The following is a 22,693-nucleotide window of genomic DNA, read 5'->3' as shown; positions in this document are numbered from 1 at the left end:
TTTTCAATAATAAAGAATGAACAAAGAACACAAAGTGATTTAATTTTTTTTTTCAAGAACTTTCAATAATAAAGAAAACAAAGTGAATTGTATTGAGACGACACGTTGGAGTTGCCTTACAAAAGTAAAATTAATACATTATATTAAATATATGCTTAAACAGAAAAATTGAGCTACTTTGCTGAATTTCAGTGAGCTAGTCGAGCCACCAGTGATTCTCATTACTTGTTTAGGCACCTCCAATAAATATTACTTTGATCAATAATAAGAATGCGCTGGACTGTGACATGCAACATGATTATAGTGAAATAAATTACATTAGTATGTGAAGTCATGGATTTATATTACATCATGCAACATTATTGAAATCTTAAAATTATGAAGATGAGGATGAAAGATCATACCTTTCTATTATTCTAGTAACACATAACTAATGATACACAAGGAAGACCTTGTTAATGTCACTTGAATGGTAAATGTAGAAACATAAGCCTAGCTATGCCTTGGCATTCTATTGATTCACTTCAATTTTTGTATTCCTTGATCCTAAAAGCAGAGATGAAACATATTGAATTTCAACAATAAGGCTATCGTTGTATGGATTCCTAGATGTCAGCATTTTGTCAACATAGGCCATCCAATTCATTTATTTCCTAATAAAAATTTTTCAAACTAGAGAATGATATAGACTTTGCAATCATTCACATAAAGAGCAATTTTAGATCAAGCACCAATCAGCCCTAAGAACAATATTCACGTCGACACAGAGTTGTTCTTCTACCACCCAAACAAAAATTGCAGTTTAACAAGTTCCTGATAGGTTTGGAAAGCACATATAGGAAGTCACGATAGTATTCCACCAACCCATGTTAGCTTAACTCAAGCTACTCGGCTTTTATCGAGCAATGGTTTATTTTCAAGTTCCTAATACCACACACCAAAGGATGAAAGATAATGAGATCTACCAAGTGTAAAAACATAACAACATTTAGATTACTGTTGTATAAAACTGCAAGCATGGATGTAAAACAACAACAACAAAGATTAGTATGGTATAAAAATTCAAGCATGGAAGTAAAATAACCACTGAAGGATTTTTAGACACAGTGATTACCCAATGCAACTCCATCTCATGTCGTCTCATTGCCCCATTAGAAGCTTTCAATAATAGTTAATCTTATTACCTACATGGAAAAAAATACAACAACAAAAATATAAGAACTGCCAAATAAGATGTTACATTATCAATGTCAAAGAAGATAAAAGAGAATTCACCCATTGGTTGGTGGATAAGAAACACTTTCATTGGCAATATCTAGTCTCATGGCATGCCCCAACAATTCTTGACCATTCAATTTAAGTCCCTAGATCAACAACACAAGTAAAATGTGTTATTTCACATAACATAGTTTCAAAGGAGGAAACATGATAGAACATTAAGAAACATTTCAATGTAAGTAATTTATGTCCATCATTAACTAACCTTAAGTCCATCAACAACAACTTTGGACTTCCTCTTCTTGTAATTTTTCCCCCAAAATGCTTTTTTTCCTTTTGCCATTTTCTTTACATTTCGCTAGTGGAGGGTCCTGGATTATTAATTCAGTTGATGTAATTGTTTGTTGTGATGATCCCTCTCCATTGTTGCTATTTGAAATTTCAATGTTTTGCATTTTAATAGCCTTCTCAATCTCTTCCCTTGTCCTCCTCAACCAATGCATAGCCACTTTATAAACTTCAATAGAGCAAGAACCCTTGGTTGCAATGTTTGATGCTTCATGCGAAAGACTATTGTATCTAAGTGTTAAATTAGCTTGACGGTCTTCTTCTATATATTGGCCATTTTCATCAAAAACCATCCAATATTTTGCATCTCTTGTCCAATGCTTTAACATGTATTCTCTTGGAATATTATCCACATTAGCCACAATGAATACCTTAAGTATGTGACGACATAATAGCTCTGTAAACTCAAACTTATAACAAGTACAACTCACAAGAAGACTTGATGCAAAGCAAATTTTAACAAGTCTAACATCTCTTTCTAGTATCCAACATTTATATACAGCTATACCTTTATTCTCATCAATTTTTTCACACTTGTAACGAAGATGGCTGGTGTATATAATTCTTCTTAAAATTTTGCAAACATGGCTGGTGTATATAATTTACTTGCTTCTTCTTCAATGGGCATATGAAGCATTAAAGATGGGTGCACATTATTCATTTTGAAGTCAGCTTCAATTTCTTTCTCTCGATGTCTGATTAGTGCCTTCTCAACACCTTGAACAAAATTCATTAACATCATTTTTCTATCCAAAAACCCCTTGAAAATTTGTTTATGCTTTCACTTCGTTGAGTGGTAGACATATATGCACAAAAAAAATCACACAAGTATACAGGAACCCACTGTTGGCGCTTCCTATACATTCTCAACATCTAATCATTTTCTTTCAAATCATATTAAGCAAGTAAATCATTCCACTTTTTATTTCAAAATCTTCAATGGTTTCAGGAAACCTAACACAATAAGATAGATCTTTGCCAAACTTGGATCCCCTTTTGAATAGTCTACTTAAGTGCCTTTTAGCATTTTGAAAAATATGCCATAAACAATATTGATGAATAGTTCATGGTAAGACTTGCGCAATTGCACCGGTGATAGATGAATCTTGATCAGTGAGAATAACTTTCGGATGACATCCCTTCATTGGTTTCAGTGCTTGGCCGGACATAAGCTTATCCTGCACAACTTCTCCTGACGATGAGCTTTTTATTCTCCCATTCCAGCTCCATTCAGGGATCTTGATGAGATTACGCAAGATTTTTTTCTTTCAAACTCTAACTATGTTGTTAACTTTGCGAGTTCTTTGTTCTATTGTCAAATCGGATTCGGTCTTGGGCGAGATCTCTGCGACTTCTTTGTCGGCGCTCAATCGGTCATGGATAACCAACTCACTATCAAGCATATCTTCGTCACACATATGAAACTCTAAACATACTCGACCATCCCGATCCGATCACGCTTGTGGAGGTTTCGGCTCTCGAGTTGCTCACATTCGATCACTCCTTGACGAACTGGATTCTCCCACCATTCATTGTATTCCCAAATCCTGGATGCTCCCTACTGTCAACCTTGCTACTCATGGTGTCAACTCTTACGATATTAATCTCTTCCTTTTTGGGCGCGATCTCCCCCGTTGGATAATGTTGTCCTTCTCTAACTCTGGGTTTCAGTTCTAATTGTTTTTGCTTTCTCTTTAGTGCAATGTTTTCATGTTCTTTTGTTTCTTTCATTCCATTTCAATAAAATAGCCTTTATGGTTCTTTTTTTAAAAAAAAAAAACGAATATTCTGTTTCATTTAAAACCAGTGCGCACCCAAATAATACAGTTTGTAGATGATGATTAACACCTACAATTGGAATAAATGGCATTCCATATTTATTTGTTCCATAAGTTGGATCCAAGCAGACTACATCTCCAAAGTAGCTATAATCCATTCGACACCTTGCATCACTCCAAAATATGCTTGTCAATTTTTCATCCACATTTAGTTGGATTGCATAAAAAAGTGAGTGTTCTTTATTTGCAAAAGCATTCATTAATTTCTTCTAATTAAGCATCACTAATGAACACACATACCTTGAGGTGAGATTTGAAGCCAAAGCTGAAGAAATTACTCTTAATTCAGAAGCAATTTGCTTGCCTATAATCTCATCAGCTTGAAGGATCCACCTCAATTCTCCTATTCAAACTCCTCAACCTATTCCTTGGCTTTCCGTTTCTCGGCTGCTTCAACTGACAATTGGGAGAGGTGTTCGGATGAGAAAAAAAGGGAAACAAAAGATGGATGAGAAGATTCTCACGAAGAAGAAAGGAAAAAGAAAACCTCAGTTCTCCTCTTCCAACTCCTCAGCCTCTTCCACGGCCTTTTCGTTTCTCAGGGTGCTTTGGAGAGGTGTTCAAATGAAGAAAAAGGGAAACAAAAAGGCAGGATGAGAAGATGCTCATGAAGAAGAAGGGGAAAAGAAAACCTTAGTTCTCCTCTTCCAACTCCTCAGTCTCTTCCCTGGCCTTCCGTTTCTCGACTACTTTGGAGAGAGGTGTTCGGATGAAGAAAAAAGGGAAAGAAAAGACAAATGAGAAGATGTTCATGAAGAAGAAGGGGAAAATAAATAGGAATCAATTTACCTAATTGCCCTTAAGTATATTTTATATAAATAAAGTTTTAATAATTTTACAAATCATGTGGTTGTGGTGATCCCACATCTCGGTTCCACAGGAGTCCCATGGAACCGAGTCCGTGGGATCACCACTATTCTTTTTTAACTACACTATTAAGTAGAGGTGTTTTTAGCGGGTGCCTTCTCAAACATGATTCTATGGGGTTTATAGTAGTTCTCAAATGGCCCTATACTCACCATCATTATACGCCTTTAATTGCTTTCAATTATTTTCATGTTTCACTTTCAACCTTAACATGGAAACTTTGAAAAGCATCACACATCTTATCTTTAGTCTTCACGATGAGTAGGCCAAACATTTCTTGAGTGATCATTGATAAAGGTCATAAACAAAGTGCTTTCTTCCAATGGTTTTTCTTGCATACAAGAGACATCATTATGAATCAAATAAAAAAATACTTGATTTTTCTAAATGGAGGGTGTGAATAAAAAGTAACTCCATGTTGTTTTTTTAGCTATGCAATCAACACAAGTTTTAAGAGTTATACCTTGTAGGTTGGGTGAGCGTTACTTTACGGCAATAAGTTGTAGCCCATTCCGTTGATATGCCAAGCCAATTATGCCATAGATCAATATTTTGCACCTTTTTAACTTCATTAATCTCTCCTTTGTGAAGCTTAACTTACAGGGCATAGAGTGTCTTCTTCTTCATTTCTTTTGCAACCACTAAAGAGCCTTTGGTGAGCTTCCATTTACTTTTGCCAAACCAGCTAGTGAAATTATCATCATCAAGTTTACTTATGGAGATTATGTTTAGGAGCATATATGAAATATACCTAACATCTTTGAGCAATAATTTGCTTCCAAGATTAGTCTCCAACCAAATATCTCCAATGTTACAATCTTAAAAGGCACCACGGTTTCTCATTTTAATGTTACAATAGTCCCCTCTCGAGTAGGAAGTGAACAAATCACTATAAGAAGTAACATGGAATGATGCACCAGAATCTATTACCAAGTCAACTTCTTTTGCGACAAGACTAACATAGCTATCATCACAAACAATGGTAATCTCATCATCAGTGCCCACTTTATTAGTGACTTTTTCATCCTTACTTCCTTGATTATGTTCACTTTTCAAAAATCTCCATTCCTTCTTCATGTGATCCATTCGTTTATAATGAAAGCATTTAATGTTCTTCCCATTCTTTAACTTGTCTTTTGGATGTATATCTATTGTCATGACCTTGGGGATGCATACTTTTTACTTCTTCCATACCTTTCATACCCTTGAATACTAGTGCCTTAGAGGAAGGTTCATGTTTTTCCTTCCTTCTAGCTTTTTCACTTAGTAGGCTTTCTTTTCACCATCATTATCAACTTTCCTCTAGGGTGTTAAAAATGCATAAGGGCACCACTAGCGTTTCCTAGCTATTAGGCGGGGAGGCCGAGAAGTGACATTGCTTGCAATTCATCTTCAAGAGGCATCTTCATTGTACCCAATTGGTTTACAAACCTTGGAAATCACTAGTGTGCTTTATCACACTCTTACCATCTTTGTACTTTAAATTTACAACCTTCTAATGGTCATGGCTTTATCTCTGAAGGTATTCTTCTCATACATGGCCTCTAGCTTCCTCCAAAGCTTATTTATTGGTTTTTACTTCTTCAAAAATATGATGAAAAATATTTACATCCACCCCTTGCCTAACTGTTGCAACCGCTTGTAGATGTAGTATTTCCCATTCATCATCAATCATCTTCTTTGACTTTGATTTTTCCTATAATAAGCAAGAACAAATCTTTAATATTCAACAAAGCCTTGTACTTTTGGCTTCCAAATAGAGTAATTTAAGGAAGTCAATATAACCATTTTACATGAGCTTTCTCCTTCCATGTTAGCACACAAGAAACCTTGAGGAAAATAGAACAATCTTGAAAACAAGCATTTTTGATGAAGTTATTGTAGCGCACAATATGGCATTGTAGCAATTCTATATAGTCTTGTAGCAAGCGTAGCTAAAATCAAGAACTTCAATCTATAATCAATGAGCCTTTTGCGCAGTACTATAACAATCATGCTAAAATCAAGAAACTTCGACTCGTGATCAACACATCTCTTTGTGTTATTGTAGCAACCATCCTAAAAATCGAGGTTTTTCCTTGGAACTCAAATCTACCACTTTTGTGTACAAAAGCAGGGATCTTAAGCAAATGCTATTAAAAAGTCGATCAAACACATAAATGCAAGAAAGGTTTAGCATGGAAAGCCTCTTAGATCAAGAGGTGAAAAAATTACGGGACCCTAAGACCACTTAAAATGTTTTTACTCTGCCAACAATGGGCTAACAAGAGTTCTCTCTAGATAGGATAACAACCATATGGGCATCAATACATCAACAATATGCTCTTAACAACACATACATCATTACTAACAACTAAGTTGTCTATTAATAGCTAGGTCCCCATTAGAACCCTTCACAAGCGATGAGAGTTCAAATCATGGGCGAGGGCACATTTTTTGGGAGTGTGAGTAGTGGTTGTGTGTGAGTGGTTCCAATGCCTATGTATGTACAAACCCCACCCCCACATGCTCCACCGAGGCTTATGTACGCTCTTGCCTTTTTTAATAGCCTAGCCTCTCATCTTGAAAAAGCAAAAATCATTAACATAATGATGGATAACAAATGTCTTCAAAAATAGATCAAACCTAATAGATCAAGATAGCTACTCATAAGATTTCACCACCTGGAATTTGGGAGAAATCGACACCATTCTGACTCGATCACCTTACGATGACTCAAACCCTAACTTTTTCTTCTTTTCTTTTTTTGGTTTCTCTCATTTCGATCCCGCCTCACACTCCACAACTTCAACAACAACTTCAATGTTGATATATATATATATACATATACATATATATTTTTTGTGGTTAATTGTGTAAGGTGGAACCTATACTTATTCATGAGTCCCTTAAATGGGGCTTAACCTAACAGTTGTAAATTTAGAATATTAAATAAAAAAATAGAATTAGAAGCAATCCACACTTTATAATAATACATTTTTCAAAATACAAGTTATAAAAAACAATTTTATTACCAATATTATCCGTAATTACAAAAATCTTACCTTTTTGATTGTATGCTAGTAGCGTCAATGAAAAAACTGGCGTCACATTCATTGTTCAGTCCACAACAATCGGGACATTTGGGGCCCATTGGGTACAAGGACATAGTCGTGTTGCTTTGAGTCCTCTAAAAATCGGCAGGCGTGCTTTTTGCCCAAAAATTAAACTAATGACATGACATGCTAATGTTTAACCACCATGTTAAACAACATTCCATAAAATTTTGATTTTAGATTTTCATTCTATTTTTCATCAGGACAAGATCATTAAGTATAGTTGCCTTCATGTCAGCGATATGGCCTGGTGAGTATTCATAGGAGGTTCATCTCCGAGTGGTGGTCATCCACGCTTCACAATGGCCTCGTTCATTGGTCAATTCACTGGATCAAAACCAATGTTTTGAAAACGGACCGGACCGGCGGTCCGACCGAAAAAACCGGGAACCGGACCACAGTCCGGTCCGATTTAATGCCAATATTTGACCAACCTTGGAACCAGTCAAACCCGGATAAAACCGGTGAACCGGCCGGTTGGACCGGAACCGGGCAAAACCCGGTTTTTGAATTAGGTTTGTTTGAATCATTTGTTTTTTGTTTTTTTTTTTTGTTTTGGAAATTGGAATGCTGCTTTTCTCTTAGTCTTGGTCAAGACTCAAGAGAGTCCAAAGACTCCAAACTCACAACAAAGTAGCCGACAACCTCATGCCCTGAGTGCCCTCATCCTCATTCATTCGTTTTTCTAAACTTCCAGTTAAGTGTTCTCATTCATTTTTCCCATGATCTTATTATCTTCTCAATGTTCTGAATTCTAAGCTTGATTTTTTATTTTATAATTTTTTTAATGGTTGTTTTTCAATTTTCTTTGTGTTGTTTCTAATTTTTGTTATGGATTTTTCATTTTAGATAGAAGAATTTGGTGGATCTGAGGAAGGGGGTTAAAGATCTGAAAGATTGGTATGTTTTTTTGTGTTTTTTTAGTTTATATTTTATTTATGGAAATAATTAATCTTTTTTGGTTCTGAATATTAATTTGGTGGAGTTGCATTGGATGGTTGATGTTTAGTTTTTGCATTTTTGAAAATGTTCAATCGAATTTGTTGATGTGCTTTTGCTAATTGTTGATGTTGATGGAGTTGCATTGGATGGTTGATGTTTACTGCGCATTAGATGGTATTGATGTCCCTTTGTTGCTTACTTGGATGATGGAATGAAAAAAAGATTGCTTCTTATGCCATTCTAACTATATACTATTTTCCAAGGAAAATACTAAGCACCTTAAAGCATGATGATGATGGTCATCTTTCATGGTTGTTACTATTATAGATCTTGTGGCCAAAAAAGATCATTAGGACAAAATCGGGCCAGTCACCAACGTAATAATTATTTTATATACACGTGTATAAAATATAGTGAGACCTAACAAATTCAAGTGTGCTGGAAAAAATAGGCTTATGTGCTTGTCATTACCTTCACCTTGTTTAAGAACTTCTAGATAAAGTTCACGGGAGTTGAGTATGTTGACAATGAGGATCTAGCCATGAATTTTTCTGCTAGTTACCATCCTTGTAAGTTAAACATGTGTAATACATTGGCGAGTCCCACAGTTCCCCATCACCATTCTACGAGTTCCGGTGCTTGGATTAATCAACAATTATGCACCAATTTTCTTTTATGGTTTGACATCTACGACACTCTTGATGAGGTTGATGCTGCACTTCTTTTATTATGATGCTTGAGATGACTGATTTTCTCAGTCTAACTTCCGTTTACATAATTGTGTTCTCGCTTATCTTGGATAACCATTGCCATTTAAAATAATTTATTTACATAATTGTGTTCTCCCTTATCCTGGATAACCATTGCCACTTAAAATAATTTATTTACATAATTGTATTCTCCCTTATCTTGGATAACGATTGCCATTTAAAATAATTTATTTATTTTTGAATATCTCCATAGTTTGAGAGTATCAAAATCTGTATACTAATTTTCTAATTCTTAATATTCAAGTAGAGCTTTTCAATATCTTCCTTATTTCCTTATGTCCGATAGATAAAATATGAACATGGCATGATAACAAAGTTCACTGATAGCTCCAATTGTTTGTGTTTTGTTGAAAGTGAATCTCAATTAATTCATGAAAGTGAATCTCAAACTCACATAAATTAACTTAACAATAAATTAAATAAACAAGCAAGCATCAATGAAGTTCATGAAGTTGTAGACAACAATGGCCTTTGAGATTGGCTTTCACTAACATTGAGATTATCATCCTTATATATATAATATATATTTAATTATATATATAATTAAATATATATTATAATGCATGCATGCTATTATAATTGTATATGTATAATTAAATATATACCATGATAATGTTAATATATTATATATATATATATTATACATGCATGCTATTATAATTATCAAGCCTTATAAATGCATGCACCTAGATAATGTTTTTTAAATTTATCATTCCATTCATGTTCCTGTATAACATATTTGTTTTTTTTTTTTAAAATCTTATATAGATTCGAACAAAATGGATATTAATGAATCGGGATAGACACCATCGAATGAAGTGCAATCTGCTAGTGTAAATATTCGACAAAAAAAAGACATTGCATGGAGATATATAAGTGAGGCTCAAAATTATCAAGGAAAAAGAGTGTTGGTTTGCAATTTTTGTCATAAACAAAATGCAGGAGGAGGGATTAACAGAATGAAGCAACATCTTGCTGGATCAAAAGGCAATGTTGATTCATGCAAGCGAGTACCTTCAGATGTTCGGTTTTTGATACAAGGATCATTGAAAGAAAATGTTCAAAGGGCCAAAGAGAAGAAAGGATGTTTTGATGAACTTGAAGTTAATGATGTTGAAGACACTTCATGTCAAGTAGGCAAAAGTAGTAATTGTGTGAGTGCAAATCCCAAAGGTAAAAGAAAAGCTTCTTCTGGCATTGAATCATATTTTACACATGGAATTGCCGATCCTACCCAACCAAATATAAAAGCTTCTTTGCAAAGTAAGGAGAAATGGCATGATACTGATATGTCAATTGCGATGTGGTTCTATCATGCATGCATTCCACTAAATGCTATTAGTTCTCCTTTTTTTCAAGTTGCAATTAACAAGATAGCAAGTATGGGCCATGGTTATACTGGTCCTAGTTATCATGCATTAAGAGTTAACTTGTTAATAGATTGCAAGCAACAAGTAAAGTTGACTATTGATAGTTTTCAAAAAACATGGGCTGAAATAGGATGCACAATCATGGGTGATGGATGGACAGATTCTAGACAAAGACCTTTGATCAATTTTCTAGTATATTCTCTTAAAGGGATATCATTTATTAAGTCAGTTGATGCTTCAGGCTTTATTACAAGTGCAGAGCCATTGTGCAATCTCTTTTCTGAAATGATTGAAATAGTTGGTGCTAAAAATGTAGTTCATATGGTGACAGATAATGGAGCAAATTACAAGGCTGCTGGAAGAAAGATTACAGAGAAGTATGTTAATATTTATTGGTCTCCATGTGCCGCTCATTCTATAAATTTGATTATGAAAGATATTTCTAAAATGCCTACTATTCATAGCTTGGCCATTCTTGCTTCAAAGATAATTGTTTTCATCTACAATCATAAATGAGTTTTGAATTGGTTGAGAAACCAACCAAATTGGACAGAAATTATTCGTCCAGGAGTTACTTGCTTTGCCACTACTTTTATTGCATTGAAGAGTTTGCATGGCCATAAAAGTTACTTACAAGCTTTGGTTGTTTCTTCAAACTTCAAAAAATTTCTTAATATGCAAAAAGGGAGAGAAGTAAAGCAAATTATTTTGGATGAAAATTTTTGGAGAAATTGCTTGATAGTGGTGAAGATAATGGGCCCATTGATTCGTTTGTTACGGATTTGTGATTCTGATGAAAAGCCGGCAATGGGATATGTGTATGATGGAATATATAGGGCTCGGAAAGGCATTAAAGAATTGTTCAAAAAGAAGAAACATTTGTACAAGCCTTACACTTCCATTATCAAGGAGCGGTGGAATAGGACTTTACGCACTGGAATTCATGTTTTGGCATATTGGTTGAATCCGGCATTTCAGTTTGATGAGCATAACTTGTGCCAAAAATTGGAGGTTCAACGAGGCATACTTGATGTAATTGAGCAACAAACAATGTTTAAACCAACTGAACTCATGGAAGAGATGAAAATATTTAAGGAAAGGCAAAAGACTTTTGCTCGCCCGCTTGCTTTAAACACTAGCAAGACTACTACTCCTGGTAAGAATGAAATCACTTTATTTTAACTTACATGACATATAATTGATTTTTTTAATTTTTATGATTGTTCAATATATTAACATAGTATTGCTATATATTTTTGTAGATGAATGGTGGAAATTCTTTGGTTGTGATGTTCCTAATTTGCAAAAGTTGGCAATTAGGATTCTTAGTCAAACTGTTTCTTCTTTTGGGTGCAAACGCAATTGGAGTGTATTTGAACGTATACATACCAAGAAAAGAAATAGATTGGAGCACCAAAGACTCAATGACTTAGTATATGTTCATTATAACCTATGTTTGCAACATAGGTACAAATATTTGTGTTTTTTTTTTACTCTCATAAAATACTTCATATGACATTGATTTAATTTTTTTTTCATAGGTTGGCTTCAAAAGATAAATCTTGTGATCTAATTGATTATGAGTGCATTGATAAGACTGAATTTTGGGTGGTGGAAGAGGAACCGGAAGGAGAACTTGATTATGATGAATTGGAATCTATGTTAGAAGAGCAACCAAGAATGGATGAAGAATCAACCAACTTATCTAAAGGTTAATCTTATTAAGTTTTTGAACTATTACTTTTACAATGGTTAATGTCGTTGATGTTTAATGTTCTTATGATTTTTAGGTGGCAATGAAGATGATATGGTGGTCATTGAGGATGATGACAATACAATAGTTGGTGTCCAAGGAATGACTACCAATGAGTTGATGAAGAAAATTGGCTTGCATGATTACATCTCTTTTAAGAAATTAGATGAAAATGTTTTTTGCTATGTTGTTGATTTGATAGACTTTCATATTTATTATTTATGTATGGATGTTGTGGTTAACTAGTTAAGTTTTTGCTATGGTGTTGTAGACTTTCATATTTACGTATGGATTTTGTGGTTAACTTGTTAAGTTTTTGCTAAGGTGTTGATTTGGTAGATTTTATATTTATGTATGGATGTTGGGGTTAACTTGTAAAAATTTTTGTGCTATTTTGGATTTTATATTTATGTATGGATATATACATATATATATATTTGAAAAACTATGTAGGATTATTTTTTTTTTTGTTTGATCTCTAATTAACTTATATAGGATTATGTTATTTAATTGTCACACAAAAATATTTATAATTTATATTATTTTTAAATATATATATATATATATATATATATATATATATATATATATATATGCATCCGATCCAACCGGAATGGGTCATCCGGTCGGGACCGATCAACTCATGACCCAAATATGAAACCGGTTCGTGGTCCGGTCCGATTTTCAAAACATTGATCAAAACAACACATGGGAGATGAGCCCTACCAAATCAGTATTACTTTTCAGATACGCCAGTGATCCAACCGCTATCAATTCATCTCACGACTTCTCTCAGTCAATTACAGAGCTCATCACCTACCGACACTAACAAGGTTTTGCGTGCGCCCTCCATTATAAAACGTCATCACAAACTTCCAATCAACATTGAACACAGGGGCTAAAAAAAGAAAAACTACTAAAACACGTGTCTGTCAGTTATGAGGACTGGAGCTTTGTCTGTACAAGAAGAAGCGCAGCTGATCGCTGGATGTGGGAGAATAATAACTCCTCAAAGAGACGCTTGCACGTTAAAGAGCATCTCACGCCGTGAGTTCATCCATCATCGGGTGATCTCTACCATTCTCTGAGAATCCAATGGTTGGTATCTCTTCATTGAAGCCAGATTTATCATCACCTAGCGAGACGTGGCCCAATTAGAAGCCGCCACGTATGCGGCGTACGAGTAGTTCTTGGCGTCCCCAACGAGTCTGCGAGCATTTAAAAACGGGTTTTGAAGACGCAGCGCGGAAGAGTCATTCTCATCGAGGATTGCATGAATCCATCGATTAGGGTTTTCGTTGTCCCCGTTTGGGATTTTTAGTGTTTCTTTGATCGGAGAACCAGATCCTTGAATCTCCACAATCGATTTCTTGGTTGCTCACTTGGAATCGGTTTTAAGATCGATTTTCTCGTATTTGGAGCAAATCCTCACAGATTTCTCCCCACTGGAGAAGCCTCATTTTGTCGAAGGTATGGATTTCGTTGTTTTATTGTTGTAATTTTTGTTTATTGTGATGTTTGGATTCGTTTGTTTGACATTATTCAAGTGTAGAGGGTTTCAAATCCATTGATTTTTTTTCATTTACAGCAAATTGGTAGATAGAGAACTTAGAATCGGGTGATCTGGTAGTCATGCCTTCGATTAAGCTTGATGCTTCCAAGCAATACTATGCAACCAGTAGCCTTGTCTTAGGATACGCAATGTGTTCTAGTTTGCTCGCTGTCATCAACAAATTTGCCATCACGAAGTTCAATTTCCCTGGACTTTTAACTGCTCTGCAGTACTTGACCTCAGCCCTTGGTGTATGGGTTCTTGGAAAACTGGGATTTTTAAAACATGATCCTTTTTACATTCGAAACTGCGAAGAAGTTCTTGCCTGCAGCCACCGTTTTTACCTTGCCATTTTTCACAAACACTAACCTACTGCGCCATGCCAATGTGGATACCTTCATTGTATTCCGATCGTTGACACCGTTATTGGTTGCTATTTCTGACACTGCATTCAGAAAACAGCCCTGTCCTTCGAAGCTCACATTTTTTTGGCACTTGTGGTTATATTTGGTGGCGCGGTTGGGTATGTGATGACTGACTCGGCTTTCACACTCACTGCCTATTCATGGGCTGTGGCTTATTTGGTTACAATCACCACTGAGATGGTTTACATTAAGCACATGGTTACAAACCTGGGTTTGAATACGTGGGGCTTTGTGTTCTACAACAATCTTTTGTCGCTAATGATGGCACCTGTGTTCTGGATTTTGACAGGGGAGTATGCTGATGTTTTTATGGCTTTTGGATCCCGTTCGGAGAATTGGTTGGACTTTGGTACTTTTGTTGCGGTTAGTTTATCTTGTATTTTTGGACTTGCCATAAGTTTCTTTGGATTTGCTGCAAGAAAGGCGATTTCAGCTACGGCATTTACAGTAACTGGTGTCGTCAACAAGTTTCTTACAGTTGCTATCAACGTGCTGATCTGGGATAAGCATGCAAGCCCATTTGGTTTGATTTGCTTACTTTTTACTCTTGTGGGTGGAGTTCTTTATCAGCAATCGGTCACTGTAATGGGTGGGCCGCCTCCACAGCATGATCCTGCAGCTTCTAAGCTGGGAAACAATATGGACAACAGTGATATTGAAGACAATAAACAAGGTATGAGCATATCTGGCAAGGGACTCCAGCGTTTGAACTTCACGGCATTGTTCTTCTATAGGAGGTGGCAGTATGTTGTAGCCTAATTTTTTTTGGTGCTGAGCTTTTACATCAGTGCTTATTAGTCTATGTTAGTTTCCTTTCATTTAACAATTATATGGACTTGATTCAAGCTTTTTGCGATTTGGTTAAATGAGAATCTCTCCTCTTTGAGAACTCCTCATGACATTGTATTTGATCAGTGCTTTGATCGTAATGGATGGGTTTGCGCATTTCATTTGACACCACTGCAAAATTTCTTATGAGAATTAATATCGATAAAGTTTAGAAGTTCATAGTTATTACCTATAAAACATGGCCTGTTATATTCAATCATTCAGTATAACATTTAATTTACTTCAATGCAAAGTTTTATTGGGAAACAAAAGTGATGCCTGTATGAGTGGGTTTATGTTTCAGTCAATCTTTAAACAAATTGATTAGCTATTAGAACCAACATCTTCTATTCGGAAGAAGAAAATTACAGACTAGAAATGAGTTCATGCTCCAATTAAATTTAAGGTGATTATTTTGGTGAATACAATTTAAGATATTGGAGAGTCGTATTGCAGTCCTACTCTCTTGGAGGCAGGCTCCTAAAAATTCCTTTAGTGATAAGAAAATAGCTTTAGCTTGCTTATCTGAGTTAACAAAATCACCCATAGCCATGAGAAAACTTTTAATTAGATTAAAATTGTAAGGTTTATTGATGAGATGGATTCTATTCCAAGTAGACTGCTTAAGGTATTTGCATAGAACTGAAAACTAGTGCACTCAGCTGCTCATACCACTCTTCTTTTGCCATAACAAGTCAACATCTATTTTTGTATTTGTGTACATCTGTTTATGTATCAAAATGGGTAAACTGTTTGTTGGTGTAACTCTTTTATTGCTATGACAAATACTTTCAATGATATTTGATTCTCTCTATACTAATTCTGATGCAAGTTTAGGTTTATGTATTTGATTTGGCAAGTATGAACTGTGTTGCACTTGAAATTTGTGTTGCGATGGGTATTATGGTTGAAGCTTTGAAAACTTTGGAATTTTAGGTGTGTTGGTAGGATTTTTGTGCAAACACTCTCAGTTGCCAATTGTTGGTTTTTATTATCCTTGAAAGTCTCAAATAATAATATTGTTGATGTAGGATAATTAACTACTTATTTTAAGACTTGACATGTCCAAAATTGCTGGTGTTGCTTCTCCGGTCCATTATTTTTGCACAAGAGCACATTTTACAGAATAGGATTTTTATTATTTTTCTACTTCTCAATGATCAAGATTTGACTCACTGCCAAGATGGTCATGTTTTGTCTTAAGAATAAGTGCTTAATTGTTAATCCCTTCTAGTGATTAACTGTCTAGTTCTAACTAAATTCCACCAGTGGTTCATTTTTTTTTTTATTTATTTGTCTCACTCCTGCAAAATAAAATATAAATTAGTTATTTTTGTTGGATCAAGAAGGTGAGTTTGACATATTGAGATTCTTTGGTTTAAAACCAATGTCTTCTTCCTATTTTGCAATGTGTACTAGTTGCAAATTCAACTCAAAGGGTTCACTAATTGCATAAAACTTCCTAAGAATTCTAAATGGATAAATTAGTCTATATAAGAATCCCAAGTTCTCTGCAGATGGCTGACTGCTTGCTCAAAGTAAAAGCTTGAACAACTTAAAATAGTATGACGAGGTCAGGATGGATGGTGGAAGGAATTACTAACTACATGTATTCTTCAACTTCCATCTATTTTTTGTGGCTGTCACATTCTTAAATTTTGTAACTAATTGGAGTTATGATCAGTGATTTTTAATTTGGAGAAATGCTCTTTCATTACTGACTTCCATTCCATGCTACAAGTACTTATTTCTTCTCGTCTTCTATCATTTAACCATGCCTGCTTGAAGCACTCCAGGTACTTGCACATCTGTGATTAACTTGTTTTGTGGATTTTTTGATGAAGATGTTTGGGGAATTGGTCTTATGCTGAACCTCATGACACTTTTTGGAATGTCATAGCACTTACGCCAACTTTTGTTACATTAGACATATGCCACTTTAATTCTATCAAGTGATATATTGACAGTGTCCACCCGATGTATTTACTTTAAGCTTTCTAGCTAAGTGCCCTTTCTTTAATGAAATACAGTACAAGAAGCAAGTGCTGATTGCCTGTTATCTTATGACTGGTAACATTTCTGAACTTCTTTTCAGTGGGGGAGCAGCAAGAAACTTTTGAAATGTATTAAGTTGTTATTATTTGTATGTTTTTAATTTAGTCTTTGATTACCTTTAGATTACTCCCCAGCACTATTTTCTTGTAAGGCCTAAACACATCAAGATGTTGTGAGGAAGCTTAATTGTTATTTACCAATAGTCCTTGCAAGAGCAAAACCCATGTCTAAAATGGTGAAAACGGGTACGATCCCTTACAACCACTTCTCTTGCATACACTTTTGAAATAATCTTTATTGCATTGTGACAATCTACACAAATTCTCAAGTTCTTCACAATTCTGATGGTAACCCCATTCTCTGAATTTAGCAGTCCAAAGGCAATAGCTAATTTCTCGCTATGCTGAAAAACTGCACTCTCCTTTGCCTCTTCACTGATGTTCAGGAAGGCCTCTGAAGTATCTGGCACATATCCAGCACATTTAAGCTCCTTGCTCATGTCTTCTAACTTGGTGTAAATCTTTTCAGTCATTGGGTGAGACTTATCTCCAGCTACAAACTCATGCACTGTTCCTTTTATCTCAATCAAGCTACAACCAGGTACTTTCTTGATTCCTTTATTCATTATCAACTCCCTCATCTTGTGCACCTCGTCCCATTTGTTACACTTTGCATATATATTAGACAAGAGGACATAGACAGCACTGTTCTCAGGCTGCAACTCGAGAAGCTGTTTGGCAGCAAGTTCAGCCATTTCCACATTCTTATAGACTCGGCAGGCCCCTAATAGAGCTCCCCATACTGTTGCATTTGGTCTCATCGGCATATTCTTTATCGTCTGGAATGCCTCCGTTAGATGCCCTGTTCGACCTAGAAGATCTACTAGGCATCCATAATGCGCAACATTGGGCATGATTCCATGATCAATGATCATACGTGAGAAGAGCTCTCTTCCCTTCTCTGCCATTCCTGCATGTGTGCAAGCAGAGAGGACACCAATGTAGGTTATCTCATCTGGTCTTGTAGATGTTTTTCAGCATCTGGTAGAAGATATCTAAAAGCTTCTTCTCCGGATCCATTCACTGCCAGGCCTGTGATCATAGCTGTCCATGTGAACTTGTCTCTTTTAGTCATCATCTTGAAGATCTTGATCGCTCTCTCGATGCACCCACACTTTGAGTACATATCTATGAAAGCATTGGCTACAGTAATGTCAATCTTGATCTTGTTGCGTGCCATGTATAGTCTAATCCATTCACCGACTTCTAATGCTCCAAGTTGAGCACATGCAGTCAGCAAGCTGACCATGGTGTACTCATCTGGGTGGATCTTTGAGTCTTGCATCTCATGGAATATTGCGAGAGCTTCCTTGAAACTACGTGCCTGAATGTAACCATTAATCATTGCTGTCCATGAGACGAAATCCTTCTGTGGCATTCGATCAAAGAGAAATCTAGCTCGATCAATGCCCTCCCAGAATTAGCGAAACCAGTCACCATGCTAGTCCAAGTTATGACATCTCTAGACTTCATGTTCTCAAACAAACTCCAGGCAGTGCTCATATCCCCACAGGCAGCATACATATCAACCAATGCATTATCCACCGCGAGAGTTCGAAGCACCGGCTCATCTTCTTTGACAACGAGATGAACCCGAGACCCAAACTTGAGATCTTTCAACTTGGCACAGGCTGATAACACCGAAACAATAGTGACAGAGTTAGGCTTCACATTCTCCACTTCCATCTCTTCAAAAAGCTTGCAAGAGTCTTTGAATCGTCTGCTTCTATTGTAACCTGACATCAAAGAGTTCCAGATAACCACATCTCGGTCAGGACTTAATTCAAATATCTGACGGGCAGTACGAGACTGGCCGCTAAGAGCGTACATATGAATCAGTTGACACCGCACGAACATATTAGGACCAAATACCAAACTTGAGTACATGCGCGTGAAGCTCGTCCCCCATGAGCAATGGTGGTCTCGCCATCAAAGGCTTTGAGCAAGAAAGGAAGGTGTGGTTGTTTGGTCTCAAGCCTTTTAGCTAACATTCCAACGTAGAGTGCCAACGCCGACGATGGATCGTTGTGGTCGGAGTAAGCGCGAATCATGGTGTTGGAAAGGAAAACATCTTGTACAGGCATTTCGTCAAACAGAAGACGGGCGTAGGCCAAGTCGGGGTTGGCAAAGAGCAGCAGAACGAGAGCATGTGGCGGCAGTGGGTGGGGGAGAGAGCGAGGCCAGAAAGGATGATTAGGGAGTGGATCTGTTTGAATTGCTTGATGGAATGGCACTTTTCAAGGAGGAAGATGAATGTGGGGTTGATAATTGATTGATGAAATGAGGACATTGGAGTGGAACACAGTGGAGGTCGTCTTCTTGAATGGTGATGGCATAATAATTGTTTTTTTTTTCAAGATGAGTTTCTAGACATTTAAAAAATACAGAGGTGTGCACAAATCTCGGCAAAGCAAGTGGGGGCGGGGTCTGTGCATGTGGTGCTGGAATCACTCACAGATAATCATTATTTATACTCACAGAAATGTGCTATCATTTGTGATTCGAACTGTCAGTATTTCTGAAGGGTTGTAATGAGGATCTAGCTACTCAATATACCACTTGGTCATTAGTAACATAATAATTATATAAAAAGCTTTTGCAATGTTTGGTCTTTTACGTTTTTCTCATAGTAACTCAAATATCTACTTTTTCTTCACGAATATCCTGAAATTGAGAGAGGTCAATTGGTATTCTAGTCTTTTCAAAAACACTTCGCAAATGACGAACGTTTGATCCGCAGGTGAAAGTATATTTTTAGGAGTGTGAGTAGTGCTTGTATACGGATGATCTTAGCGTTTATATATGTGCAGGTTTTACCTTCTTTTACTCTGTTAAAAATTGTGCATGCTCATGTTTTTTTTAGTAGTGTAGCCCTTCATCTCGAATATATATATATGATATTGAGAAGATTTTGTTGTTATTTTTCTTATTTTGTATTTTAAACATAAATATAACCTAACGTAGAATATTAAATGTATTTTTTTAATGGAGGTAAGACAAGACTTTTGGAGAAGGTTTTGCACCTATTGTTCCGTGGAGAAAGCAACAAGCCATGAAGTAAGCATCAGAAGTTGATAGTTATAGTCGCCATTGCGAGACTTATATAAAGGCTTAGGGGTCGTTTGGTTACACTGTATTCTGATGTAAGTCAAATTACATGTAATTAAAAATTTTCAGTATTTTCACTTACATCATGGTTGTTTTGGTTGCTCATGTAATCGAAAATCTCGTGTTTTTTCAAGTGTTTGGTTTGATGTAAGTTGTAAGTTAGAATTACCATGTAAAAGTAAGTGGTGAGATTACCCCTATTTTTCAAAATTTTTTTATAATTTATAATTTCTTTTAATATTTTTATTTGAAATCTGTTTTATTTATTTAAGTTAATGTATTTTATTTATCTAAATAGATATAAGTTAATGAATTTTATTTATTTAAATTTTATTTAATTTTTTTAAATTACTTATTCAATATACTTGAATTTAACTTACTAATACAACCATCAATTGGTACTTATCACTTGAGCATACTCACTTGAAATTGAATATAAATTTCCTCAAGTATTCCACCAAAGTCATCTAAATTCAACAAACTCAAATTCAATAAGTCTTTATGTTCATAAAACAAGATATAAACTTAGCAAATCATATTCAATAATTCAACATGTTCATCAAACAAGTTTGAGACTTAACAAACTAAATTCAACAACCAATACTATTAAATTGTCAACATGTTCATAAAACATAACATAGTTCAACAACTCCAAACAAAAACAACAAGCAAAATAATAAATATCCATAAACTTAAAAACACACAAAATAAGTAGATCATAAGAGTAGACGATCTCAGACACCACCATCACGCCCCAACTGCCTAAGGAAACCATCCATCCAAAAGCATCGAAGGTCATGATCTTTGTTTATAAAAGCAGTTGCCAAATTATTTTGGGCATTCAAATGGTCATATGCTAAATCAAGGCCAGACTTATTGTAGTAGCCAATCAAAGTCATGACCTTATACAACTCAACTTAATTTGTAATATATGTCCTTAATAATCATTGAAATCAAAGAAAGCATATATTTATGTGTGATCTATCTGCAGTCATCAGAAATTATAGACACATGGACCAAATGGCTTATATACAAGGAATCCCTGATAATTGATGATGCATGATAACATGAAATGTTGATTGGCCTAAAACATTATCACTGAAGTTAATAGAAACAAAAAGCATCCACCAAGATTTAAAGACTTGTTCTATATGATAATTAAATAATTGTTAATCACTTTGATGCATATTTGCTAACGTCTAATAACAAAAAGGTCAATTGATTCCAAATATCATTGCTGTAGTTAATGAAACTAAAAGAATCCTCTTGGACCACCCATGTGTCTTTAATGTGAGGATCAGAACCTTGCTACTCACTTTCATGCATCGTTGCCAGAGCAAGAGGATATTAAATTAACACAAGATAAGCAAATATTCAATCTAAACTCTTACTTATAATTTAATAAATTGCGGCAGAGGGGGAAAAAGCAAATGAAAATTCAATTAATTTCACATAATGTGAATTATCAACCAACCAAACAGAGAGACAATATAGCTATCACAAATTCATCTTTCACAAAGAAGACGCAACCTTAAGATGCTAGAAACTAACAAAAAAAGAGAAGCTTTAATTCCTGATGTGGTAGAAAAAGTAATCAAATGACTATCATCAGAACATCAATGTAGCAGGAAATACCAATTCCTAAAATCATAATTTTTCATGGCAAACAATCAGATACATCATCAGAACACATATTAAAAGCTAGTTCTCTTAACAACCTATCAATCCAGAGGCAAAATCACAAGCTTTTAACCATAAACCACATTAAATCCATCATATCATCAATTTTACAAACAAGAACAGACGAAGAAAGAAAAGGATCAAAATCAAGGGAAATCAATGACCTGCGATGATTAAAGGCGAAGAGGAGAAGAACGGCGATGGCGTCTCTGCGGCGATTGAAGCCGAAAAGGAGAACAACAGTGTTGGCATCTCTGTGGTGATTGAAGCCAAGAAGAGAACAGTGATTGAAGCCAAAGAGGAGAAGAATGGGGCTGTAAAGGAGAAAGGTAGATCTGGACGCCTGATTGTGGAGTAGTGAAGAAGCTGTGGATGTCCGATTGTGAAAGATGGGTGACTTTAAGAAAAAAACATTTTAAAACAAATGCAGGAAAATAACCCTTTTGTGTAAATTAAATCACCACATATATGCTTTCACAGTAAGCCAAACAACCCATGTTAGCATTTTACCTGTAAATCAAATTACATCACACCTACTTACGGGTAATTAAACAGCCCCTTAATGTATTGTTGTAGGTACTTGCTAATAATGTCTAAATGCTTTATGTATTGATGTACATGATTAGCACATTACCATGCCCGCTTGTTTGGCATTGTTTTTATTTTTCATTTTGTTTTGATTTTGCTTTGTTATGTTATCAATTTGTTTAAAACAAAAATATATATGGATACATTAATTGTTGTGTATTATGAAAAACTAAAAACTCAAAATTCATTTACTTAGT

General features: G+C 35.4%; 2 protein-coding genes and 1 pseudogene across 2 annotated transcripts; 2 read left to right on the top strand and 1 right to left on the bottom strand.

Moving 5' to 3' along the window:
* The first annotated feature begins 10,037 nt into the window (after positions 1-10,037).
* On the top strand, positions 10,038-10,964 carry LOC120256356. The gene has a single exon (XM_039264059.1). The coding sequence runs from the start codon at positions 10,038-10,040 to the stop codon at positions 10,962-10,964; it is 927 nt and encodes a 308-aa protein (XP_039119993.1).
* A 2,384-nt stretch (positions 10,965-13,348) lies between these two features.
* LOC120256355 (GDP-fucose transporter 1-like) lies at positions 13,349-14,937 on the top strand. The gene is given in 4 exon segments (XM_039264057.1): positions 13,349-13,671; positions 13,790-14,046; positions 14,048-14,236; positions 14,239-14,937. Coding segments are annotated over 3 exon segments (1,101 nt in total). The 5' UTR covers positions 13,349-13,671; positions 13,790-13,833.
* A 2,307-nt stretch (positions 14,938-17,244) lies between these two features.
* On the bottom strand, positions 17,245-18,963 carry LOC120256358 (annotated as a pseudogene).
* Positions 18,964-22,693: the final 3,730 nt, after the last annotated feature.

The sequence above is a fragment of the Dioscorea cayenensis genome, unplaced genomic scaffold, assembly GCF_009730915.1.
Source record: "Dioscorea cayenensis subsp. rotundata cultivar TDr96_F1 unplaced genomic scaffold, TDr96_F1_v2_PseudoChromosome.rev07_lg8_w22 25.fasta BLBR01001404.1, whole genome shotgun sequence".
Taxonomy (NCBI): domain Eukaryota; kingdom Viridiplantae; phylum Streptophyta; class Magnoliopsida; order Dioscoreales; family Dioscoreaceae; genus Dioscorea; species Dioscorea cayenensis.
This window is presented reverse-complemented; position numbering and strand designations above follow the sequence as displayed.